The sequence below is a fragment of the Carcharhinus amblyrhynchos genome, unplaced genomic scaffold (assembly GCF_965287045.1).
Source record: "Carcharhinus amblyrhynchos unplaced genomic scaffold, sCarAmb.v2.hapA chromosome_331, whole genome shotgun sequence".
Classification (NCBI taxonomy): domain Eukaryota; kingdom Metazoa; phylum Chordata; class Chondrichthyes; order Carcharhiniformes; family Carcharhinidae; genus Carcharhinus; species Carcharhinus amblyrhynchos.
Genome location: NW_027650071.1, coordinates 156,024 through 182,986, shown reverse-complemented (window position 1 = coordinate 182,986; position 26,963 = coordinate 156,024). Strand labels below are relative to the sequence as shown.

The 26,963-nt window shown below is 47.6% G+C and overlaps 1 protein-coding gene across 3 annotated transcripts in view; it reads left to right on the top strand.

The window, feature by feature from the left end:
- Positions 1–11,562: 11,562 nt before the first annotated feature.
- The window catches only part of eml3 (EMAP like 3), a 51,142-nt gene continuing 35,741 nt past the window's right edge, over positions 11,563–26,963 (top strand). Inside the window, exons 1-5 of one of the 3 annotated variants that reach the window (XM_080183555.1) lie at positions 11,563–11,692; positions 13,382–13,505; positions 17,381–18,451; positions 21,717–21,842; positions 24,524–24,552. In XM_080183555.1, coding sequence (XP_080039681.1) covers positions 11,671–11,692; positions 13,382–13,505; positions 17,381–18,451; positions 21,717–21,842; positions 24,524–24,552 — 1,372 coding nt within the window. In that variant the 5' untranslated portion in view covers positions 11,563–11,670. Of the gene's footprint in view, positions 11,693–13,381; positions 13,506–17,380; positions 18,452–21,716; positions 21,843–24,523; positions 24,553–26,963 lie in introns of those variants that run through there. The other 2 variants (XM_080183556.1, XM_080183557.1) reach the window with 2 other exon arrangements.

The following is a 26,963-nucleotide window of genomic DNA, read 5'->3' as shown; positions in this document are numbered from 1 at the left end:
AGGTTTCTAGCCTCCACCACTTTCCCAGGCAGCGCAGTTCAGATTCCCACCACCCTCTGAGCGAATAAATGTTTTCTCAAATCCCCTCTGAATCTCCTGCCCCGCACCCTAAAACTCTGCCCCCTGGTGATTGACCCCTCAATCAAGGGGAACAGCTGCTCCCTACTCACTCTGTCCATACCCCTCTTATATACCTCAATCATGTCCCCCCTCAGCCTCCTCTGCTGCAGAGAAAACAATCCAAGCCTATCCAGTCTCTCCTTACAACTCAAACGCTCCATCCCAGACTGCAACCTGGTGAACCTCCTCTGTACCCCCTGTAGTGCAATCACATCCTTCCTATAGTGAGGTGACCAGAACTGCACACAGTGCTCCAGCTGTAGCCTAACCAGCGTTCTGTACAGCTCCAACATTACCTCCTTGCTCTTATACTCTGTACCACGACTGATTAAAGCCAGTGTCCCATGTGCCTTTTTAACTACCCTATTCACCTGCTCTGCTGCCTTCAGGGATCTGTGAATAATTTCCCCAAAATCCATGTGTTCCTCTGAGCTTCTCAGTGTTCTGCCACTCATAAATACTGCCTCGTCTTGTTACTTCTTCCAAGTGCATCACCTCACACTTATCAGGGTTAAGTACCATCTGCCACTGCTCTGCCTATCTGACCAACCCATCTATATCTTCCTTTAACTTACAATCTTCTTCACTATTAAACACCCTACCAATCTTGTTGTCATCTGCACACTTACTTAACCTTCCCCCATAAATCATCTATATGATTTATGTATATAATAAACAATAAGGGTTCCAGTACTGATCCTGTGGTACACTACTGGACACTGGCCTCCAGTCATTCAAACAGCCTTCTACCACTACCCTTCATGTGTTATTACTAAGCCAACTTCTGATGCATCTTGTCAGATTTCCCTGACTTCCATGTGCTTTAACCTTCTCCATCAGTGCTGAACCTTGTCAAAGGCTTTGCTAAAATCCATATACACTACATCAACTTGGTGGCACAGTGGTTAGCATTGTGCCTCACAGCACTAGAGACCCAGGTTCGATTCCTAGCTTGGGTCACGGTGCGGAATCTGCACAGTCTCCCCGTGTCTGTGTGGGTTTCCTCCGGGTGCTCCAGTTTCCTCCCATAGTCTGAAAGATGTGCTGGATAGGTGTGTCGGCCATGCTAAATTCTCCGTCAGTGTACCCGGACAGGCGACGAAGTGTGACGACTAGGGGAATTTCACAGTAACTTCATTGCTGTGTTAATGTAAGCCAACTTGTGACACTAATAAATAAACTTAAAACATCAACTGCACTTCCCGCATCCAAACCTGCTATCACGTTTTCAAAAAAATCTATCAAATTTGTTAGGCGTGATCTCCCTGTGACAAAGCCATGCTGTCTATTCCTAATTAACCCATGCCTTTCCAAGTGGAGATTAATTCTCTCCTTCAGAATTTTCTCTAGTAGTTTCCCTTCCACTGACATGAGACTTGCCGATCTGTAATTTCCTGGTTCATTTCTACCACCTCTTTCGAAAAGTGGAACCACATTGGCCTCCTCCAGTCCTCTGGCACTTCCCCTGTGGCCAGAGAGGAATTGAAAATTTGGATCAGAGAGCTTGCTATTTCCTGCCTTGCCTCCCACAGCGCCCTGGAATAGAATTCATCCGCATTTTTAAGCCTGTCAGAGCTTCCAATACCTTCTCATTCTCTATGTCAAACTGAATTCGAAACCTACGTTCTCCTTTAACTGAGTGAAGACCATTTAACACTTTTCCATATCCTGTGGCTTCACAACACATTGCCCCCTTGTTTTCTAATGGGCCGTACTCTTTCCGTGGTTAACTTAGTTCCCTTAATAGAATATCTCAGGATTCTTCCTAATCTCATTCACGAGAACTTTCTCATGCGCTCTTTTTGCTCTTCTAACTGTTATCTTAAGCTCCCTCTTGCTCTACCTGTATTCCTCCAGGACCACAGCTGAATTGCTCACTTTGCACTTGCTAAAGCCTTACTTGTTTTCTGTTTCCAGTGCTGAAATATCCTAGACGCAGGCTTCCCTGAACTGACTGCTTCTACGTTTCCCCGTATAGGATCATATTGGACTTGTAGTCTTGCCCTGTACTGGATTGAATTGAGGATTGGCTAACTGACAGAAAGCAGAGGGTGGGGATAAATGAGTGCTTCTCTGGTTGGTGAAGTGTAACTAGCGGGATGCCACAGGGGTCAGTCCCTGGACCTCAACCATTTACAATCTATATCAATGATCAGCAAACAGGGACAGAGTGTAACATAGCAACATTTATGGATGATGCTAAAATAGGTGGGAAAGCAGGCAGTGAAGAGGAGATAAAAGATTTTACAGATGGATATGGATAGACTCGGAGAATGGGCCGGAATCTGGCAGATGGAGTTTAATGTGGATCAGTGTGAGGTTGTCCATTTTGGCAGAAAAAATAGAAAGACAAATTATTACCTAAATGGAAAGCAGATTCAAAATACTTTGAGGCAGGGGGATCGGGGTGCCTGTGCCCTGGGCAGGGGGATCGGGGTGCCTGTGCCCTGGGCAGGGGGATCAGGGTGCCTGTGCCCTAGGCAGGGGGATCGGGGCGCCTGTGTTCATGCAGAAAGTCGGTATGCAGGTTCAGCATGTATTAAAAAAGGCCAATGGGAAGTTGGTGTTTATTGCAAAGGGACTGGAGTTTAAAAGTAGACAAGTGTTGCTGCAATTGGATAGGGTGTTGGTGAGACCACATCTGGAGTATTGTGTCCAGTTTTGGTCTCCTGACTTGAGGAAAGATGTGGTGGCATTGGAGGCAGTTAGATGCAGAGAGATTAAATAGTTTGGGGCTAATATTCGCTGGAATTTAGAAGGGTGAGAGGGGATCTGATCAAGTATATAAAAATTTTAAAAGGGATTGATAAAGAATAAAGAACAAAGAACAGTACAGCACAGGAACAGGGCCTTTGGCCCTCCAAGTCTATGCCAGGTAAAGTAAGTTTAGACTAAATGTTGCCCTTTGTGGGCAATTTAGAACAAGACGTCACAGGTATAGATTGTGAGTGGTAAATTTAAAATGAGACGAGGAGGAACTGCTTCTCGCAGAGGATGGTGAATTTGTGAAACTTGCCGCCCCATAGTGCTGTGGAGTCTAAATTGTTGAATGATTTCAAAAGGGAGATAGATATATTTCTGATTAAAAAGAGGGACAAGGGGATCAAAAGGGGAGATGGATTTGAGATCATCCATTATCTGATTGAATGGCGGAGTAGGCTCCCAAGAGCTGAATTTGCCTACTTCTACTCCTAACTCCTATATTCCAATGTTCCCTAGTTCCTTTTTGAATGCTCCCCACTGCTCCGCTGTAGACTTTCCTGCAAGGAGCTCTTCCCAGTCAAGGTTGGCCAGATGCTGCTTTGTTTTAATAAAATCTGCCTGCCCCCAGTCCAAAGCCATCTTTTGTAGTCCATCTTTCTCCTCGTCCATGGCACACTTGCATTTACTGTGTTGTGATCACTATCACTAAAATGCTCCCCACTGTCACATTGAACATTTGTCTGGCTTCATTCCCCAGAATCAGATCCAGCACTGCACCCTCAATTGTTGGGTCTTCTACATTGTGATACAAAAAACCGCCCTGGATACTTTTCAAGAAATCCGTGCCTTCTAAACCCTTTGACTATCCCAGTTGATGTTGAGAAAGTTGAAACCCCCCTAGTAAAATGAACCAATTGTTCCTCTTACACACCTCAGTGAACTGTTTACATGTTTGCTGCTCTACTTGCCACTGACTCTTTGGTGCTCCCTTAATATTCCTAAGTTCTACCCACAAAGCCTCGTTTGAAGACCTTTCCAAGATGTTATCTCTCCTTATTGCAGGAATTGACTCCTTAATTAATAGCGCTAGACCACCTCCCTTTGCACACCCTCCCCTGTCTTGCCTAAAGATCCAATACCTCAGAATATTGTCCTGCCCTTCCTTCAACCGTGTCTCTGCGATGCCAACAGTATCACACTTCCATGGCTCAACCCATAGACTTAACTCAATAGTCTTACTGATCACACTCCTAATATTAAAGCCTAATATCAAAATATTATTAATACTAATATATCCTGCCTTGCCTTTCCTTTGCTGTAACATGATGTGTCTTTATTTCACCAATATTCTGGGCTGGCACGGAGGCAGTGCCTCGCGATCGGAAGTGCTGTATTTCGGGATGAGACATTACACCGAGGCTCCGCCTGCCCCCTCGGGCTGGGTGTAAAAGACTGCATGGCCACCACTGGGAGAAAAGCAAGTGGGAGTTCTCCTCAGTGTCCTGGGATCAATATTTATCCCTCAACCAACTTCATTAAAAACGGATGATCTGGGTGATCGTTGTGTGTGGGATCTTGCTGTACAGACGTAGGGAGCCTACGGTGTAGCAGTGAGCATGCTTGAAGAGTATTTAATTGGTGTGGTTGATCTGGAGGTGATGAATGTGCTTATATAAATGATTTCCTCCTTTCGGTGACTGAAACTTTCCTGCAGGTCTCCTCACTCCTGAATAGCTGATTCCTCTCTGGGCTGGGGGCACCCACAAGGCCCTGCCACCCTGTGTGCTGGGGGAGGATGAGCAGAGGTGAACCGTTGTAACTGGGTTTGGGGATGGGTGATCAGAACTGATTCTGTGTTTACCTCTGTCCGATGCTCGCGGCGGAGTTGGCAGGCTGATTGACTGACCAATAACCATGAAACGTGCCCCAGCTGGGATTCACTAGAAAGGGTGGCACAGGGATTAAAACATTCTTCAGGATTTTGGTGTTGAAGTTGCTTCTAATCGGGTACTGAATTCAGAGAACTGTGAGCTGCATTAGGAGTCGCCTGGACTTGTTCATTCACTTGGGTGAGAGAGTATCACTCTGAAAACACTGATTAGAGCAAATTCATGAACCTTCCCATTTCCAGCCCATCTAGCTCCTCCATCCTGTTCCGCTATTTGGTTAGATCATGTCTGAACTGTATCTTAACACCATCTACCCACCTCAATTCTATAATCCTTTAACCTCTTTAACCATCAAAAATCTATCAATCTCAGGTTTGACATTTTTTTATTAGACCAATCCACACCACCACCCCACCTCGCCTCCTCCACTCAGCAGCGACAGTTTTTTCTGGGGGAGAAGAAAGAATTCCAGACTTTCAATACTCTGTGTGAGGAAATGCTTCCTGACATCCTCCCCGCACTCCCCGGCGGCCTCCCGAAAGGCCTGGCTCCAATTTTAAGGTTCTGCCTTATTTTCCTGGACTCCTCTCCAATCACCTGTTGGGTCCATTTGAATAGATGAGAGGACAGCACTGATACGGTTTTTAAAATGGTTTTCTTTTATTGAACAGGATTAAGCAAAAAGAAAGAGCAAAGTTTGGAGATTGGCTTCTAAGTAAGCCAGTCCCTGTACTGAATTTCTCCCAGGATTTTGATACTGAAAGCACACACTAGAATCCACAAAATATCCAAACCCTTATCTTGTTATTGTAAATGTCCTTCACAGGCTGTCTCTGTCTAGAAAAACAAGTCTTGCAGCTGCTGTTATGAAAAACTTGTCTGCCTGAATTGTGTACACTTCAGGAATGCAGTCAATCTTTAGCTAACCCAGCATACCTTCTGAGTTTTAAAATGTAGTCAAGTTAGCAGTGTTAGTTAACCCTTACAGTCAAGCATTTAAATGCAATTGCATAGGCAGAAATATCTTAAAATGAAGTCTTTGCATAGACTGAAGCAAACAGAGCTAGGCATACGTAGGATCTCTCCCATCCCTCCACCCTACGCCACCAGGAGAAACAGTTTCTCTCTCCATCGCCGTCATCAAATCCCTGAATCTACCACTGAACCCCCTAAACATGAAGGAGACAAGCCTAAACGATGTAACCACTCCTTGTAATTTAATCAGTCATGGGATTGGGAGCAAGTTGGGTGATAGGTTAGGTTTGGTTGAGAGGAAAATTATCCGGGGGAAGGAGGATCTGAGTGGGCCTGGAGGTTTGGATTGCATCTGTTTTAATGCAAGGAATGTAATGGGTAAAATGGTTGAGCTTAAGGCCTTAATGTTCGTGAGGAATTTAGATGTGGTGGCAGTGACGGAGATGTGGTTAAAGGAAGGGCAGGACTGGCAGCTAAATATTCCTGGGTATAAGTGTTTTAGGCATGATAGAGGAGGGTTGAAGGGAGGTGGTGGGGTGGCATTGTTAGTTAAGGAGCACATCACAGCAGTGCAGAGGGAGGATAATATAGAGGAGTTAGGGATTGAGTCGCTGTGGGTGGAGTTGAGGAATAGGAAGGGAGTGATTACTATGCTAGGGGTGTACTATAGGCCCCCCAACAGCCCACGGGCAGTGGAAGAAGGCATAAATAAAGACATTTTGGATAGGTGCAGAAAGAATAGGGTTGTTGTAGTGGGAGATTTTAATCTTCCTGGAGTGGATTGGAAGGTGCCTAGAGCTGGGGGTTCAGATGGGGAGGAATTTGTAAAACGTGTGCTGGAAGGGTCCTTGGAGCAGTATGTAACTAGCCCGACTAGGGAGGGGGCTATACTGGATTTAGTTTTGGGTAATGAGCTGGGTCAGGTGGTTGAGGTTGCAGTGGGTGAAGATGTGGCTAACAGTGACCACAAGTCTGCCTACTTTAGGATAATAATGGAAAAAGATGAGTGCTGTCCGAAGGGGAGGGTGCTTACCTGGGGGAAGGCAAGTTACAGCCGGATTAGGCATGAGCTGATGGATACTGATTCAGAGAGGCTGTTTGCAGGTAAGTCCATGTTCCCAGTTGCTTAGACCTAACATATGCCTCTCTCTTCTTCCTGACCAAGTCCTCAATATCCCCTGTAATCCACAAGTGGGAGGCTTTCAAGGGAAAACTGAAAAGGTTGCAAGAAAGACATGTGCCGGTTAAGAGGAAGGATGGGAAAGGTAGGATTAGAGAGCCGTGGATTACAGGGGATATTGAGGACTTGGTCAGGAAGAAGAGAGAGGCTTATATTAGGTCTAAGCAAGTGGAAACGGAGAGAGTACTGGAGGAATATAGAGAGAGTAGTAGGGAGCTCAAAAGGGGAGTTAGAAGGGTGAAAAGGGGGCATGAAATGGCTTTGGCAGATAGGATTAAGGAAAATCCAAAGGCATTTTACTCTTATATTAAGAACAAAAGGGTGGTTAGAGGGAAAATCGGTCCTCTTAGGGGAACTGTGCTTAGAGTCTGAGGGAATGGTGGAGATCCTGAATGAATACTTTGTGTCAGTATTCACGAAGGAAGAGGGGCTTGGTGTCTTGTACTGTCTTGGAGGGAGCTGTAGGCTAGTTGAAAGAAATATCCATTACAAAGGAAGAAGTAGGGTTAGGGTTAGGGTTTTTAGGCAGCATAAAAACTGATAAAGCTCCGGGGCCTGATGACATTTATCCCAGGCTGCTTAGGGAGGTGAGAGGTGAAATTGCTGGGCCTCTGACGCAAATCTTTGTCTCTTCTTTGGACACAGGTGAGGTCCCAGAGGACTGGAGGATAGCGAATGTGGTACCGCTGTTTATAAAAGGTAGTAGGGATAACCCTGGAATTATAGGCTGGTGAGTTTGACGTCAGTGGTAGGAAAGTTGTTGGAAAAAATTCTTAGGGATAGGATGTATATGCATTTGGAACGTCGCGATCTGATTAGGGATACGCAGCATGGCTTTGTTAAGGGGAGGTCTTGCCTTACGAATCTGGTAGAAGTTTTTGAGGTGACAAAAACGGTTGACGAAGGACGAGCCATTGATGTCGTCTATACGGATTTCAGTGAGGCGTTTGACAAAGTCCCTCATGGTAGGTTGGTTGAAAGGTTAAGGCTCATGGGATACAGGGACAGGTATCTAGATGGATTGAAAACTGGCTAGGTAACAGGAGACAGAGTAGTAGTGGAAGGGTCCTTTTCTAGCTGGAGATCTGTCACCAGTAGTGTGCCGCAGGGCTCAGTACTGGGACCTCTTCTATTCGTAATATATATAAATGACTTGGAAGAGGGCGTACGTGGTGTGATCAGCAAGTTTGCAGATGACACAAAGATGGCAGGATTGGCAGAGAGTGAGGAGGAGTGTCAGGCAACACAGCAGGATATAGATAGGCTGGTATATTGGGCAGATAAATGGCAGATGGAATTTAATCCTGATAAATGTGAGGTGATGCATTTTGGAAGGAATAATGTAGAGGGGAGTTACGTGATAAAGGGTAGACCTATTAAAAGTATAGAAATGTAGAGGGACCTGGGAGTGCAAGTGCACAAGTCTTTGAAGGTGGCAACATAGGTGGAGAAGGTTGCAAAGAAAGCTTATGGTATGCTAGCCTTTATAGGAAGGGGTATAGAGTACAAGAGCTGGCGTCTAATGCTGCAGTTGTACAGAACGTTGGTTAGACCACATTTGGAGTACTGCGTCCAGATCTGGTCACCTTACTACCGGAAGGACGTGGAGACCCTGGAGAGAGTGCAGAGAAGGTTTACCAGGATGCTGCCTGGTATGGAAGGATTGGGTAAATTGGGGCTGTTTTCTTAGAAAGACGGAGATTGAGGGGGGATCTAATAGAGGTGTATAAGATAATGAAGGGTATAGATAGAGTAAACAGTGGCAGGCTTTTTCCTAGATTGGAGACAAATATCACGAGGGGCCACAGGCTTAAGGTGAGGGGGGAGAAGTATAATTTGGATGCTAGAGGGAGGATTTTCACACAGAGGGTCGTGGGGGTATGGAATGCACTGCCAAGTAAGGTGGTGGAGGCAGGACGCTGGACTTGTTTAAGGTTTACTTAGATAGACACATGAACGAAATAGGGATGGAGGGTTATAGGAGACTGTTTTAAATAAGGATCAGAGCCTTGGGACGCTCCTGGAAATCAACTGTTACATGTATTGATGTTTTTCTCTTTTACTCTGCAGGTGCGATGGTCCACCTTGTTGTCTAATGAGGGGCATACACACGGTGGGTCGTGCGTGGGCTGCTCTTGGATGTTTCAAGAGTAGCCTAGTACTTCATGTCGTTTGTGTACGCTTAAAACTGGACCAGCAGATGGGCACCACGACAGCTCAGTGACTATCACTGTTTGCTGTGCAGATACATGGATTTGGGCCAGTGTCTGTGGGAGTTTGCGCGTTCTCCGTGGTTGCGTGGGTTTCCTCCGGGTGCTCCAGTTTCCTCCCACACCCCAAAGATGTGCTCTTAGGCTGATTGGTGTAACAAATTGTCCTAAATTATTCTCTCCTTAATCTAGTTTCCAACGGGGGTACCATAAGCATAGACATGGGTCAAGGGTGGAGAGGAAAAGCACATTGTTAAGATGATGGTGTGGGCTCGTTGGGCTGAAGGGCCTGTTTCCCATGCTGTGTTGTTCTTTGCTCTTTGTTGGTATTATTCTGGTGTATTTGGGATGAATCTCAAGATGGAGCCTTACACAAAACTTCCACTGTCTTTATATTATGTTCAATTAAAGGCCAATTTATCTTTTGTTGCCAGTTACAAAACTAAATCTTTTGATTGCAAATCCCCTAAATTCCTCAGCTCGATTTAATTCCTAGCTTCCCGCCATGTGAGAGTTATTCCAGTCTATTTTTCCTGCATCCAGATTGGATAATCTCACCATTTCCCGTTCCTTGATCTGTAACAGTGTTCCTCACTCATTCAATTTGTCAATGTCCCTTTGCAGTTACCTGCTCCCAATAGCACAGCTTACTGTAACCTCTCAACTTCTTTTCACCTGGATATCGAACTCACTATTCCATCATCTGAGACATTGCTAATCCTGGTGAAAATCTGCGGCCCCAGTACAGATCCCAGGGGATCACCACCTGCCAATTAAAGGACAAATCCTTAATGCCTATCCGTTCTCCTTATTCCCAGTGAGGTCTCATTGCAGAGAGACTTTACAAACCACTGATTAGGCCCCTGCTAGGCTACTGTGTCCACTTCCGGGTTCCACACTTTAGTAAGGAAGTCAAGGGCTTGGAGAGGGTGTGGAGGGAGATTTTCTAGAATGTTCCTAGGAATGAAGGACTTCAGTTAATGTGAAAAGACTGGGAGAAGCTGGATTGTTCCCCGCGGAACAGAGAAGGTTAAAGGGGAGATTGAATCGAAGAGTTCAGAATCAGAAAGATTTAGATGGAGTGAATAAGGAGAATCTGGTTATGGAACACAGATTTAGTGATTGGCAAAGGACTAGAGGTGAGATGGGGAAATGTATTTCTAATTTCCACAAGATCTTCTCGAGTGTAGGAAGCAGATTGAGTTGTTACTAAGGGGAATTAGAGAAGTATTTGATAAAGTGACATTTCCAGAGCTATGGGGGAAAGATGGACGTGGTGTGGAGCAGGACTAATTGGATAGATCTTTCGTAGAGCCAGCAGAGAAATTGGATCAAATGGCCTCCTCCTTCGTTAGTTGATGCAGCGATGCTGAGGGAGTGCTGCACTGTGGGAGGGTCAGTGCTGAGGGAGTGCTGCACTGTGGGAGGGTCAGTGCTGAGGGAGTGCTGCACTGTGGGAGGGTCAGTCCTGAGGGAGTGCTGCACTGTGGGAGGGTCAGTGCTGAGGGAGCGCCACACTGCAGGACGGTCAGTGCTGAGGGAGCACCACACTGCGGGACGGTCAGTGCTGAGGGAGCGCCGCGCTGTGGGAGGGTCGGTGCTGAGGGAGCGCTGCCCTGCGGGAGGGTCGGTGCTGAGAGAGAGCATCGCGCTGCGGGAGGGAGCGTCACGCTGTGGGAGAGTCAGTGCCGAGGGAGCACAGCACTGCGGGAGACTCAGTGCTGAGGGAGCGCCGCACTGCAGGAGGGCAGTGCTGAGGGAGCGCCACACTGTTGGACGTTCAATACTGAGGGAGCGCCGTACCGTCAGAGGGTCAGTGCTGAGGGAGTGCCACACTATGGGAGCATCAGTGCCAAGGGAGCACCGCCCTGTGGGAGCATCAGTGCCGAGGGAGCGCCGCGCTGTGGGAGGGTCAATGCTGCGGGAGGGTCTGTGCTGAGGGATAACTGCGCTGTGGGAGGGTCGGCGCTGTGGGAGGGTCAGTACTGAGGGAGCGCTGCACTGTGGGAGAGTCAGTACTGACGGAGCACCACGCTATCAGAGGGTCAGTGCTGAGGAAGGGTTCAGTGCTAGAGGAGCAGTGCACTATTGGAGGTGCTGTCTTTTTCATGTGATATTAAACTATCTCAGTTGGACTTAAAGAAAATCCCACAGCTACTATTGGAAGAAAGGGTGGACAAGGGGTTCTCCCTGGTGAGCTAGGTCCAATATTTATTCCTCGGCCAACATCGCTTGAAAGAAATGAGTTATCTGGTTCCGATCATGTTTCTGTTTGTCGGAGTTTGCTGTGCACTAATTTCCTGCTGCATTTCCTACATTACCACAGGGACCAGATAATATGAAGAGTTTCACTGGGTCAGGAACAATTTGAGTCATTGAGATGGATCAAATGGGTACCTCAGTGACTGAGTGTTTGAATCTCCCTGCCCCTACAGATGACAGTGTATCTGGAGTGAGTGAGTGGGATTACCAGGACCAACGTCTCTCTCAGCTGGAACAGAGGCTGCAACAACAGGAGGATGAAATTACACTGCTCAAGTCTGCACTTGCTGATGCTCTCCGACGCATCTGCTTCTATGACCAGCACTTCTCAATGCTGAAAGCCAGTCTTCCCGGTACGTGCCCAATCCCTACTCCCTCTCCTGGTGTTAGTTGGATTTTTTTGGGGGAAATGGGTGAAAGGGAGTGGGTTTAGGTGAGTTTCCTGGGATAGGATTTTATTATGGGGGGTGGAGGTTTGAGAGTGGTGTTTGATGTGGTTTGTTGGTTGGAGGCCAGGGTTTGAGGGTTGCGAGTGTGGGAATTGATTGTTGGGGAGGGGTTTAATGAGGTTTGGGAGTTTGGGGTGGGTCCAGTGGAGAATGGTCCCCTGGCTGTGGGACTGCCCAGTAAAGGGGCAGGAGAGCAGCAAAGATCGAGACTGTTTATTGTCTGAGGGAGGAGTGAGAGAAGTGGCATTCCTGGAATGTTCTTTCCACACATGGAGGATGCTGTGGAGAGTTCTCCCTGGGGACGCAGTGACCTAGTGGAATTGTTGCTGGATTAATAATCCACAGAGCCAGGATAATGCTCTGGGGGCACTGGTTCAAATCCCACTACACCAGATGTGAAATTTAATTTCAGTATAAACCTGGAATTAAATCAAAAGATCATGAAACATAAGAAATAGGAGCAGGAGTAGGCCATCTGGCCCTTCGTGCCTGCCCCACCATTCAATAAGATCATGGCTGATCTGTCGTGGCTCAGTTCCACTTTCCGGCCCTCTCCCCATAACCCTTAATCCCCTCTCTTATCAAAAACCCATCAACCCGCTTCTTGAAAATATTTAGCGAGGCAGCCTCCACCACTTCAATGGGTAGAGAATTCCAGAGATTCACCACCCTTTGAGTGAAGAAGTTCCTCCTCAACTCCGTTCTAAAACGCCCCCCCTTTATCTTGAGGCTGTGCCCCCTAGTCCTACTGTCTTTTTTGAGCGGGAAGAGTCTCTCCACCTCTATCCTATCCATCCCATTCATCATCTTATACGTCTCAATGAGATCTCCCCTCATTCTTCTAAACTCCAACGAGTACAAGCCTAGTTTATTCAGCCTCTCCTCATAGCTCAACCCCCTCAACTCCGGTATCAGCCTAGTAAACCTCCTCTGCACTCCCTCCAAGGCCAAAATATCTTTGCGCAGGTGCGGTGCCCAAAACTGCACACAGTACTCCAGCTGCGGCCTCACCAATGCCCTATACAGCTGCAGCAAGACCTCCCTACTTTTATATTCAATCCCCCTCGCTATGAAGGCCAGCATCCCATTCGCCTTCCTGACCACCTGCTGCACCTGCAAGCTGGGTTTTTGCGACTCATGCACAAGGACCCCGAGGTCCCTCTGCACCGTCGCCTGCTGCAGTTTTTCGCCACGTAAGTAATAGTCCTTCCTACCATTCTTCCTACCAAAGTGGACCACCTCACACTTGCCAACATATAATTGCCGTAATATCCCACCTAGTTCACTCATGCCCTTTTAGAGAAGAAAATCTACCATCCTTAGCTGGTCCAGCCAAGTGTGACTCCAGAACCACAGCAATGTGGTTGACAAATGCCCTCTGAAATGGCAATCAGGCCTGGGCAATAAACACAGGCCCAGCCAGTGACATCCATGTCCCATGATGAAATTAAGAAGTTGATGGGATGGTCAATTTGGAACTTGAAAGGAAAGTTGAGAAATTTGGAGAGAGAGAGAGAAGGTTGAGAGTGGTGTCCTTCAGGAATGTATGAGATATGTAAAGATCTTTATCTCTGTCTCTCACTCTTTTTTTAGGAAATCCCACTTTACAAAGCCCATTTTCTGCCTCAGGTCACAGTGAACGGCCCAGTGCAAAAAGGAGCCAGTCGATAAGTTCAGCTTATGATTTATCTCGACACACTGGAGACTCCAGCGCAAGGTACCAATCATCCTCATTCTGTCTAACCCGTGCCGTTCATTATACCAGGCAGCTTTGCAAATGGTCGCAGTCGCTCCATCAGTTATTATCCAGCTGTGACCTAGCAGTACAGTGAAGTCTAATGCACTAATATCAGTCAAATTTTCTTTCCCCCATCTCAGACTATTTTAAATTGGATAGTGTCAGTAGTGGGAGTAAGAAACATACTTTCTTATTGTTGTGAATTCTCCCCTCCAGTTGTTTGCTCTCAGCAGGGTGGAAAAGATTGAACTGTACTTCCCAGAAATTGTCCTGGAGATTGGGCAAACCCCCTCCTTCCCAGCTCACTCCTAGCGGGCCTGGGGTGAGGTACGTCAATGTGAGTAGCAGGACAGAAGCAGAACCCCCTCTTGGTCTGTCATCTCTGGCAATGAGGTGGTCGTCATGATGTGGAGATGCTGGCGTTGGACTGGGGTGAACACAGTAAGAAGTCTCACAACACCAGGTTAAAGTCCAACAGGTTTGTTTGGTAGCAAACGCCACTAGCTTTCAGAGTTTGCCCCTTCGTCAGATGAGTGGGCATTCTGACCACAAACAGAACATATAAAGGCACACACTCAGTTTACAGAATACTGATTACAATGCAAGTCTTTACAGCTAATCAAGTCATGAAGATGCAGACAATGTGAGTGGAGATAGCATTAAGCATAGGTTAAAGAGATGTGTAATGCCTCCACACAGGACAGTAAGTGAGACAGGAGCAAGTCCAGGCAAGTCATGGGAGTTATAAATAGTGTGACATGAACCCAAGATCCTGGTTGAGGCTGTTTTCGTGTGCAGAACTTGACTATCGGTTTCTGCTCAGTGACTCTGCGCTGTCGTATGTCGTGAAGGCCGCCTTGGAGAACGTTTACCTGAAGATCAGAGGCTGCATGCCCGTGACCGCTGAAGTGTTCGTCAACAGAAAGGGAACAGTCTTGCCACGTGATTGTTGAGCAGTGTTCATTCATCCGTTGTCGTAGCATCTACATGGTCTCCCCAATGTACCCTGCCTTAGGATATCCTTTCCTGCAGCGTATCAGGTAGACAACATTGGCCGAGTTAGAAGAGTATGTGTCATGTACCTGGTGGATGGTGTTCTCACGTGAGATGATCCGGCATATCTTGCAGATATTGCTGTGGCAGGGTTGTGTGGTGTTGTGGTCACTGTTCTCCTGAAGACTGGGTAATTTGCTGCGGACAATGGTCTGTTTGAGGTTATGCGGTTATTTGAAGGCAAGAAGTGGGGGTGTGGGGATGGCCTTGGCGCGATGTTCGTTGAAGACTCCGGAGAAGATGTCATAGCTTCTCCATTCCTGGGAAGTACTGGACGACGAAGGTCCACCGTGTCCCGTGTTTGTCTTCTGAGGAGGTCGGTGTGGTTTTTCATTGTGGCGCGTCGGAACTGTCGATCGATGAGTCGGGCGCCATATCCTGCTCTTATGAGGGCATCTTTCAGTGTCAGGAGGTGTCTCTTGCAATCCTTCTGATCTGAGCAGCTCCTGCGTATATGGAGGGCTTGTCCGTAGACGATGGCTTCTTTAACGTGTTTAGGGTGGAAGCTGGAGAAGTAGAGCATTGTGAGGCTATCTGTGGACTTGCGGTACAGTGAGATATGAGATGACCGTCCTTGATGGCGATGCATGTGTCCGAGAGTGCACCGATTCCGGAGAATAGTCCATGGTGAGTCTGATGGTGGGATGGAAATTGTTGATGTCATCATATAGTTGTTTGTGATTGTTCACCATGAGTCCAAAGGAAGAAAATGTATCTAGTATATAGCATCGGTTGAAGGTCCTGTGCAGTGAAGAAGTCTTATTCGGGCCTATGTTGGTATATTGAGGTGCGAATTTGGTCCCCATGCTGTTCAGTGTGTCTCGATAGAGAACTGGTTGTTGAAGGTGAAGACATTGTGGTCCAGGATGAAGTGGATGAGTTGTAAAATTGCATCTGGAAACTGGCAGTTGTTGGCATACTGAGGCCGTTGCAGCAATGCCATCATCGTGGAGGATGCTGGTGTAGAGTGCCGAGACATCCATCATGACGAGGAGTGCTCCTGGTTCGACTGCTCCAAGTGTGCTTAGTTTCTGTAGGAAGTCCATAGTGTCGTGACAAAAGCTGGGGGTTCTTTGTACAGTGGGTTTCAGGATGACCTCGATGTAGCCTGAGAGGTTCTCGCACAGGGTCCCATTGCCTGATACGATGGGACAGCCAGGTGTGTTTGCCTTGTGTACCTTTGGGAGGCAGTAGAGATCTCCAACACGGGGATGAGAGCGCAGAGGGTGCTCTGAAGGTCCGGATCAAAAGTCTTGATCAGAGTGTTGAGTTGACGGGTGTGTTCTTTGGTTGGATCTGAGGGTAACTGTCTGTAGGGTTCCTTGTTCAGTTGTTGGTACACTTCTTTGCAGTAATCCGTTCTGTTCAGTATGACGATGGCTCCTCCTTTGTCATCAAACCAGTAGACAATGTTGCACTTGGTCTTGAGAGCATGGATGGCTCTTTGTGGATGACAATCTCAAACAGACCGTTGTCTGCAGCAAACTACCCAGCCTTCAGGAGAATAGTGAGCACAACACCACACAACTCTGCCACAGCAACATCTGCAAGACATGCTGGATCATCGACACAGATGCCATCATCTCACATTTTAACACCATCCACTAGGTACACGGCATGTACTCTTGCAACTCAGCCAATGTTGTCTACCTGATACGCTGCAGGAAAGGATGCCCCGAGGCATGGTACACTGGGGCGACCCTGTAGACAATACAACGGATGAATGAACACCGCTCGACAATCACCAGGCAAGACTGTTGCCTTCCTGTTGGGGAACACTTCAGCAGTCACGGGCATTCGGCCTCTGATCCTCAGGTAAGCGTTTTCCAAGGCAGCCATCACAACATGACAACGCAGAGTCGCTGAGCAGAAACTGAGCAGATAGCCAACTTCCACACGCATGAGGACAGGATCTTGGGTTCATGTCACAATTTGTAACCCCCATGACTTGCCTGGGCTTGCAACATCTCACTTACCATCCTGTGTGGAGACAATACACATCTCTTTAAACTATGCTTAATGCTATCTCCACTCACATTGTCTGCACCTTTAAGACTTGATTAGCTGTAAAGACTTGCACTCTAATCAGTGTTCTGTAAACTGTGATTGCCTTTACAAGCTCTATCTGTAATTAGAACTCCACTCGCCTGACGAAGGGGCAAACTCCAAAAGCTAGTGGCATTTACTACCAAATAAAACTGTTGGACTTTAACTTGGTGTTGTGACACTTCTTAATGAAGTGGTCGCCCAGGGCTGGTGGGGATTGGAAGTGAAGTTAGGAGAATTGCGCTGAGTGTGGTCACTAAGTCCTGCAGAGAAAGTTCAAGTAAAATTTGTTTATTAATGTGACAAGTAGGCTTACATTAACACTGCAATGAAGTTACTGTGAAAATCCCCTAGTTGCCACACTCCGGCACCTGTTTGGGTTATACTGAGGGAGAACTGAGCGTGGCCAATGCACCTAGCCAGCACATCTTTCAGACTATGGGAGGAAACTGCAGCACCCTGAGGAAACCCACGCAGACACAGGGAAACGTGCAGACTCAGCACAGACAGTGACCCAAGCCAGGAATCGAATCCAGGTCCCTAGCGCTGTGAGGCAGCAGTGCTTGCTGCCTTGCTACCCAAAGTTGGTCCCCCCACCACCTGGACGGTGATGTGTGCCCAGTGCCATTGGAGAGTGAGGAGGATTTCACTGTGTGGGAGAGTGTTGTGTGATGGGACGGGAGGGTGGGAGGAGCTGCAAATTTATAACTCATTTATGTGTTAATTTTTTTCACTTTAACGTGTACCATCTACAGTTTTACAGGCACAAAGGACAGAAAAGCCTCAGGGATTGAGGTGTTACACAGAGTGCGCGTACAGCACCCCAGGGGTCAGGCAGTAATGGGCATGCGTACGGGCACCCAGGAGTCGGAATTCACTGTCAGGAATCCTCCAGGCTTGCTAGTCTCTCAGTGCTTGTCGCACAATGAGCCTGATCCTCATCCAACCCAACCACACACCTTAGCCCAACAGTGTGCTGGGCTGCACAGCAAGGCTGAGGTGGAGAGTCCAGGATGCCAGCCTCCTGCCCACGCAGCTCCTCTTCAACTCGATGGTGAATGTGACAAGCTCTCAATCCACTTGGCAGAATCTGGAGTCCAGCAGCCAGCTGGAGCAAACAATCAGCAGCCTGTCCAGCTTCTGAACGCGCGCACAGGAATCCAGCTCCAACCTGCAGAAGCTCACTCTGGAGATCAATGTGTGCAAGGAGCACAAACTGAGAGCAATGCTGCCCCAAAACCTGCCTCTGGACAAGTCCATCCTCTCTCACAGGATAAAGTGCAGCAATCTTCTCACTGTCCGTTCCAAGCACTCTCCAACGGGATCAAAGTGCAGCAGGATAAGCAGCGGACTCCGAGAGCATCCCCACAGGATCCCTGCCAGGGTTTGTCAGAAGCTGTCATTCCCATGGCTCCTCTGAATGGGAGCCAGTCCAAAGCAGAGAGCCTTCCTCCTCCATTCCAGCCAGAAACAGCCCCTCATTCAGATATATCTCTCAGCCAGCTGAAAAGTGAAGTCTATGCTACAGTGATCAGTGCAAATGGATCTGAACATTTGCAACATGAGCACTCCACAACTCCCACAGCCAGTCCAGGTTCAGCCCAGGGATTTCCCTCAGCAGCCGGCCTTGATGTATCGCCGGCTGCCCGTCAGACACAGTCCGTGCTGGTGTCCAAAGTCTTGCCACGGCCCCAGGGAAGTCTGGAGGAGCTGGATATTCAAACTCGGGCTCCTCGGAGTGTGAGTCAAGCTACCCAGCTGAGCCTGAAGGATGGTGTCGCCTCGCTACCTCCTGTGACTGGCGCTGCTGTGAGCAAGAAGCTGCTGTGCGTGGGATATTAGCTGTAGTGTTAAATATGTGGGTTGGTGAACCATTCCACCCTTCAATCCAGACCCCTCCTGACCCAACCACTCTCACTCACTCCTAAAATCCCAACACCTCGCTGTTCTCCTTTTTGCAGAAGATTTCTGTTGATCTGTAGAGTTGCCTTTTCCACATCATTGCTCACAAAGCAGCTCATTGTCAACTGAATTTGAGGAATCTAAGGTGGTTGATTGCTGGAACTGGAGTAATCTGCTTCTGGTGTCAGCTTCTGTCAGTGTACTGTATCCTGGATTGATTCCAGATGTGAGCCTCTGGATGGAGGTTGTAGCAGGTCTGAGTGTGCTGCTCTTGTAATCAAAACGTCGCTGTGTTGGAATGAACCCTTCACCATCTTTCATTAGGTGGCAGCTTCCTGTGCCAAGTGAAGGGGACAATCTCAGACTCAGTGTAGCTCCCAGTGTTCTGGTGCCATTTTGTAATGCCCAGCATGACTGCTATACACGAGGCAGGGGAGGGGGTATGAGAGAGGCAAGCTTTGAACAAATCAAGCTTTCAGTCCATTTTAAGAAACGAGGGCTTGTGTTCCTCCTCACTCTGCCTTCAAGCTCCATTTAGTGAGGCTTTGTGTGTAAATGTAGCTGGGGACAATCTCCATCTCTTGTAGAAAGGAGGCTGTTGACATTCTGGGACATTTTGAGATAAAAAGAGAGGAGGCATTGGAGGTTCTGAGAAACATTAAGGTGGACAAGTCCCCAGAACCAGATAGGGTCTATCCCAGAATAGTGAGGCAAGGGAAGAAATTGCTGAGGCCTTGGCCAAAATCTTTGTATCCTCTTAGTCACATGCGAGGTACCAGAGATTGGAGAGTAGCCAACACTGTTCCTCTATTTAAGAAGGGCAGAAGAGACAATGTAAGAACTTACAGGCCTGAGAGTCTTATATCAGTGGTGGGGAAATTATTGGAGGAGACTTTTAGGGACAGGATGTACTCCCATCTGAAGAGAATAGGCTTATTAGTGACAGGCAGCATGGTTTTGTGAAGGGGAGATCGTGTCTCACAAACTTGATTGAGTTCTTTGAGGAAGTGACAAGTGGATTTGTATACATGGACTTTAGTAAAGCCTTCGATAAAGTTCTTCATGGCAGGCTGATACAGAAGGTGAAGTCATATGGGATCCGAGGTGAGCTGGTAAGATGAATACAAAACTGGCTTGGACACAGAAAACAGAGAGTAGCAGTGGAAGGGTATTTTTCTAACTGGAGGTCTGTGACAAGCGGTGTTCCATAAGGATCAGTGCTGGGGCCTCTGTTTGTAATATATGTAAATGATCTGGAGAAAAATGTAGATGGTCTGATTATTAAATTTGCAGATTGTTCAAAAATTGAGGGAGTAGCGGATAGTGAGGAGGATTGTCAGAGGATACGGTAGGATATAAATCAGCTGAAGACTTGGGTAGAAAGATGACAGATGGAATTGAACCCAGACAAATGTGAGGAGATGTGATTCGGAAGATCCCTTGGTAGAGCCCTTAGAAGTATTAACATACAGAGGGATCCAAGCGTGCAGATCCACAGTTCCCTGAAGGTGGCAACTCAGGTGGACAAAATGGTCAAAAAGGCATATGGCATGCTGGCCTTCATCAGTTGGGGTGTCGAGTATAGGAATTGGAAAACCATGTTGCAGCTGTACGAGACTTTGGTTAGGCTGGATTTTGAGTATTGTGTACAATTCTGATCGCCACACTACCAAAAGGATATTGATGCATTGGAAAGGGTGCAGAAAAGATTTACCAGGATGTGGCCTGGTTTGGAGGATATGGACCATGAAGAAAGGATGAACAAACTTGGATTGTTTTCACTGGAGCGTCAGAGGATGGCGGGGGGACCTGATACAAGGTTTACAAGATCATAACAGGCTTGGATACAGTGGATCGTCAGAGTCTTTTTCCCAGGATCGAAGGGTCAATTACTCAGGGGCATAGGTTGAAAGTGAGAGGGAGAAAGTTTACAAAAGCTGTAAGGGACAAGTTTTTCACACACACGGTGGTGAATGCTGCCAGAGGAGGTGGTAGGTAGCCATGATGTGGATATACCGGCATTGAACAGGGTGGGTGCAATGTCTCTCTTGGGAAACCTCGTGAATAGTGATTGAGGTAGTCCACGGGGTTCAGCATCTCTGGATGAAGGAAGCAAAGATTGGCATTTGGAAAAAGACATTTCCTGAGCTTTGCAGTTAATAGACTTTTTGGGCAGGTCAGTCGGAGAGAGTAGGAGAGTTGCACCGTTTCTAGTAGGGTCTACTCTTCTGAGTGAAGTTGGAGACAGAGGCTGGGGAGATTGAGTAATGACTGGAGTCATGTCCCTGGATTAATTTGGTACTGACAGTGAGTAGGGGCTTCTGATTTCCAACACCTCCATCTGTGAACCTTGATCAGGTAGAAATCCCACAAAAACTTTCAACATCCAATCAGTTCCCATCGACACAGTCCTAGAAAGTAGAGAATTGGAAATGGGAGTGAGTGTGAGACACTGGATTGGAGGAGGACGCAGAGTAAGCGATTTGGAGAACGCTGGCTGGAGCTTCCACCCTTGGCTGGTTTTAGCATGTCGAGACCTCATTGTTTCTTTACTAACTTCTAACCCCATTAAAATGATGACTGACCAAGGTGTGTGACTAATGCATGTCAAATTCCAATCACTACTGAATCAAAACCTAATCAAACCCTGCCTGCGTTTGGGGAAAATGGAGTGATCTTCACATAAGCTAACGTCCTGGGAAATCCCCTCACTCCAGGAGTGAGACAGCAAGCATCAAAAATCATTGCCATTCTTTCGCAGAGAGGTTGGAGGGCAGCACGTTCTGCGATTGAGCAGTGAACCGGACATGATGGGGAGCCTGGCTTCACTCAGTCAGAATTACAGGGAGTGGATTGAGATAGGGAGGTGAATGTCTTGCTGCTCCGTTTCACAGGGAGTGTTTAATGTGGAAATTGTGAGTGAGCCTTGCTTAAATCTCCATTCTCTACAAACCAAGGGCAGTGGAACTCACTAACAACCTGGGAACATGGCTGTACTGCAGCTTGACATCTCATCAGCTGAAGGGTGGTCTGGATTGTGTGGCATGGTGAATCAAACTTGTTCCCCTCTATCTAACCCCAACAACATTTCTCTGTAACCTGGGTGTCTGGCTTCTAATACACGGCCTCCCCTCTCTGTTCACTCATCCTCCCATCCCGCCTTTGATACTAACCACTGGTCTTCTTCAGGTTAAGACGCAGCAATACATCAGATAAACTCGGAGCTATGCGGGACGCAGAAAACGGAAAACCCAAACTTGCAAGAAAATCTGCCTCCTCCATAAATTTGCTGACAAAATCCAGGAATACAGACAGGTGAGTGTTAGATAATACCTTTTCTTTTCTCTTCTTCTCTCTCTCTCTCTCTCTCTCTCTCTGTCTTTTCCCAGCTCCTCTAACAGTCAGCGCTGCCTCTTTCACAATTTGCTTTCACCATCTGGCCAACTTGCTGCCCATTTCCCTGTCTCTTCACCACTGCGCCCCTACCCCTCTGGCCTGTCTGTCTCCCCACCCCCTCTAGCTTGCTTGTCTCCCCCACCCCACCCCCTCTGGCATGTTTATCTCCCCCACCCCACCATCTCTGGCCTGCCTGTCTCCCCCACCCCGCCCCCTCTGGCCGGTATGTCTACACCACCCCTCTCCCTCTGGCCTGCCTGACTCCCCCACCCTGCCCCCTCTAGCCTGCCTGTCTCCCCCACCCCGCCCCCTCTGGTCGGTGTATCTATACCACTCCTCTCCCTCCTGGCCTGTGTATCTATACCACTCCTCTCCCTCTGGCCTGCCTGTCTACACCATCCCTCCCCATCTGACTGTCTGTCTCCCCATTACCCCCTCCCTCTGGCCTGCTTGTCTCTCTTCCCCTGCCAACTGGTTGAGATAAGACTGAGTTGCGAGCCTGGGCTGATCCCCATGTTGGGAAAGAGTTGGAATCTTGTCCCAGCCTGCTCCAGCTTTCAGACACATGAATGGCGATTCTTTTAATAAAGAAAGCTGCCATTATTTCAGCACAACTGTTGATGAAATTCTCCAGCTTCTGAATGGCTGCAGTGGATACAGGGGCCCCAGTTGATTGCAATCTAACTGTAGGGGTTTCATTTCGAGAAAGGAACTAATTGTGCAGGAGAAACACTCCATTCAGAATTGACCTTTCAGCGAATATGTCACTTAGTTATTCAGATTTTGATGCTGTGATTTTTATTTTGGGTGGCACTGGATCCTTATACTATTGGACATCTCCAGGTTTTAAACCCAATCCTTCACCGGGGAACATTCATGTAAACAGGTGTTCTACATGGGTGACTGAATCATGACAACGCCATGATTTTCTGTTCCACCTCCTCCACTGTCAGCACCTCTCCCCCTGCCTTCTTCGGCCCCCCCCACCCATCTCTCACCAACCCCATTGCTGGTCCTCATCACTGCCAGGTACCACTTACTGGGTCAGCTCTGGCTGAATGAGTTGTCCTCCCCTGCCCTCCACCTTGAATCAGGACATATGGGGTTAATTTGAAAATACCCCATATATCTCTACCCTTGGGGTGGCACAGTAGTTAGCATCGCTGCCTCACAGCACCAGGGCCCCTGGTTCGATTCCCACTTGGGTCACTGTCTGTGTGGAGTCTGCACATTCTCCTCGTGTCTGTGTGGGTTTCCTCCGGGTGCTCCCATTTCATCCCACAGCCTGAAAGATGTTCTGCTTAGGTGGATTCACCATGCTAAATTGCTCTTTAGTGTCAGGGGGAGTAGCCAGGGTAAATGCATGCGGTTATGGGGATAGGACCTGGGATTGTGGTCAGTGCAGACTCAGTGGGCTGAATGACCTCTTTCTGCACTGTAGGCATCCTGTGGTTCTCCACTTTCTGCCTACTAACCAATTCTCTATCCATTCTGATCTATCTTATCTGCAGCTCCCTGAGACCATGTCTCACCTCTCAACCTTGCCTATATTATCTTATAAAATGCCTTTTGAAAATCTAGGCATACCACATTCCCCCTTATCTACCCTACCACGTACATCGTCAGGAGAATCATAGAATTCTTACAGTGCAGAAGAATTCTTATAGTGCAGAAGAGCCATTCAGCCCGTCGAGTTTGCACTGACTCTTTGACAGAGCATCTTACCCAGACCCTCTCCCTACTTGTAGCCCCACGCATTTAGCATGGCCAATCCACCTAACCTACACATCTTTGGACACAAAGGGGCAATTTAACACGATCAATCCATTTAACTTGCATATTTTTCGGACTGTGGGAGGAAACTGGAGCGCTCGGAGGAAACCCATGCAGACACGGGGAGAACGTGCAGACTCACACAGACAGTGATCCAAAGCCAGAATTGAACCCAGATCCTTGGCACTGTGAGGCAGCAGTGCTAACCCACTGTGCTGCCCATTTGAATAAATTTGTCAATCGCTATTTTCCTTTTGAAAGTCCATTGGTCAGATTAGATTCTAACTTTCTGAATGCTTTGTTCAGATTTGCTAAATAGATACCAGTCTAACCAGTCTGCCATTCTCTGTTTTCTCTCTCTCTCCCTCCTTTTTTGAATAGGCATGTTATATTTGCCAATCTGCTGGGATTGTGCCACAATGGAGGGAAATTGGGGAATTGGACGCAGTGCCCCCACTGCCTCTGCAGCAACCTAGTTTAAAGCGGTGAGGGTGAGAGAACATTAGGTCCTGGGGATCGGTCAGCTTTTAGCCCCTCAGGTTTCTCCAATACCTCTAATGCTAGTTATCTGACGTTCTTCACATTACTTACCCCATATTTCTGCAATATAACTAAAGAACAGTAGAGCACAGGAACAGGCCCTTCGGCCCACCAAGCCTGCACTGACACATGACACCTTTCTAAACAAAAGATCTTTGCCTCTATGCATTCCATATCACGCTATTTGCTGCCTATTCATGTATCTGTCAAAAATGCCTCTTCAACGTCCTCATTCCTCACAGTAATTTTGCCCTTACTGATCTGTGTCTCTCTTTTCTTTCCTGCAGCCGAGCCAAGGATCCATTCCAGACTTCAGGTATGAATCAGGAACCGTGGGGGTCAGTCACTACCCTGAGCCCTCAGACCGCCTCACAGCTGGGTGTGATTGGTGTGTGTGTGTGTCTGTGAAAGGTTTTGTGATTTGGCAGAGCCAATGCCAATGGATCATCTTTATTCGAAAAAATAATGACCCACTTGCTCTCCAACCTCTCTGAATCCAATCCCATCCTAAATTCCACTCGAATTCATTTCCTTTCAGTTTCTCCTTCCCTACAATGTACAAGCTTAGGGTTAGGAATAGTTGTTTATGCCTTTCCTTCGCTTGGCGATGACTTACTTAGTGGCTGCAATTCTTACGCTCCCAGTCTCGCTACCCGTACAACCCTTCCTCTGCTGCATCTCCCTCCCTGAAATTTAACCAATAATTCAGCCTGACAATTTCAATGTCGAACTGACAGACAGCAGCGGCAACAGGTCGGACAGTGGGAAACCACAAGACATAGGAGCAGAATGAGGCCACTCGGCCCATTGAGTCTGCTCCGCATTCAATCATGGCTGATATTTTTCTCATCCACATTCTCCTGTCTTTTCCCCATAACCCCTGATCCCCTTATTAATCAAGAACTTACCTATCTCTGTCTTAAAGACACTCAATGACTTGACACTCAATAGCACTCATTGATACCAACTCTCTGCCTCCTATTAGACAACCAATCCTCTATCCACGTAAGGTGTTAGCGTGGATAGAGGATTGGTTGTCTCATAGGAGGCAGAGAATTGGTATCAATGGGTGCTATTCTGATTGGCGGTTGGAGTGCCGCAGGGATCGGTGCTGGGGCCTCAGCTATTTACTATTTATATAGATGATCTGGAGGACGGGGCTGAGTGTAGGGTGACAAAATTTGCTGATGACACAAAGATGAGTGGAAAAGCAAATTGTGCGGAGGGTGTGGAAAGTCTGCAGAGGGATCTAGATAGGCTGAGCGAGTAGGCGAGGACCTGGCAGATGGAGTACAATGTTAGTAAGTGTGAGGTTATCCACTTTGGCAGGAATAATAGTAGGAGGAATTACTATTTAAAGGGCATGCTACGGTGCAGAGGGACCTGGGGGTCCTTGTGCATGAGTCGCAAAAACCCAGTCTGCAGGTGATCAGGAAGGCGAATGGGATGCTGGCCTTTATAGCGAGGGGGATAGAATATAAAAGCAGGGAGGTCTTGCTGCAACTGTACAGGGCACTGGTGAGGCCGCAGCTGGAGTACTGTGTGCAGTTTTGGTCGCCGCACTTACGCAAGGATATTTTGGCCTTGGAGGGAGTGCAGAGGAGGTTCACTAGGCTGATACCGGAGATGAGGGGATTGGATTTGAAGAGAGACTAAATAGACTGGGTCTGTACTCGTTGGAGTTTAGAAGGATGAGGGGGGATCTTATAGAGACGTATAAGATAATGAAGGGGATGGATAGGGTAGAGATAGAGAGATTCTTCCCGCTCAGAAAGGACAGCAGGACTAGAGGGCACAGCCTCAAGATGGGAGGGGGGGGGGGGGGGTGGTGCAGTTTAGAACAGAGTTGAGGAGGAACTTCTTCACTCAAAGGGTGCTGAATCTCTGGAATTCTCTGCCCGTTGAAGTGGTGGAGGCTACCTCGCTGAATATATTTAAGTCACGGGTGGATAGGTTTCTGATAGACAAGGGAATTAAGGGTTATGGGGAGAAAGCGGGAAAGTGGAACTGAGCCACTTCAGATCAGCCATGATCTCGTTGAATGGCGGGGCAGGCTCGAAGGGCTAGATGGCCTACTCCTGCTCCTACTTCTTATGTTCTTATTATGGCCTCCACAGCCTTCTACAGCAAAGAGTTCCATAGATTCACCACTATCTAGCTGAAGAAATTCCTCCTCATCTCTGTTTTAAAGGATCGTCCCTTTAGCCTGAAGTTGTGCCCTCTGGTTCTAGTTTTTCCTACTAGCGGAAACATCCTCTCCACGTCTACTCTATCCAGGCCTCGTAGTATTCTGTAAGTTTCAATAAGATCCCCCTAATCCTTCTAAACTCCAACGAGTACAGACCCAGAGTCCTCAACCATTCCTGATATGACAAGCTCTTCATTCCAGGGATCATTCTTGTGAAGCTCCTCTGTACATTTTCCAAGGCCAGCACATCCTTTCTTAGATACGGGGCTCAAAAATGCTCAATACTCCAAATAGGGTCTGACCACAGCCTTATAGAGCCTCAGAAGTACATTCCTGCTCTTGTATTCTAGCCCTACACAATGACCAACGACGACCAACCTCCTTACAGAAGCTGACAATGTGGTTATTATGATGATGTTTGGGAGCTTTCTGTGCACCAACTGGCTGTCACCTTTTCTACATTACAACAAGGGTTATTCTGAGGGCGTGTGGAATGTATCTATCTTTTTAACCTGGAGTTCAGTGCTGCTTTCCCAGTG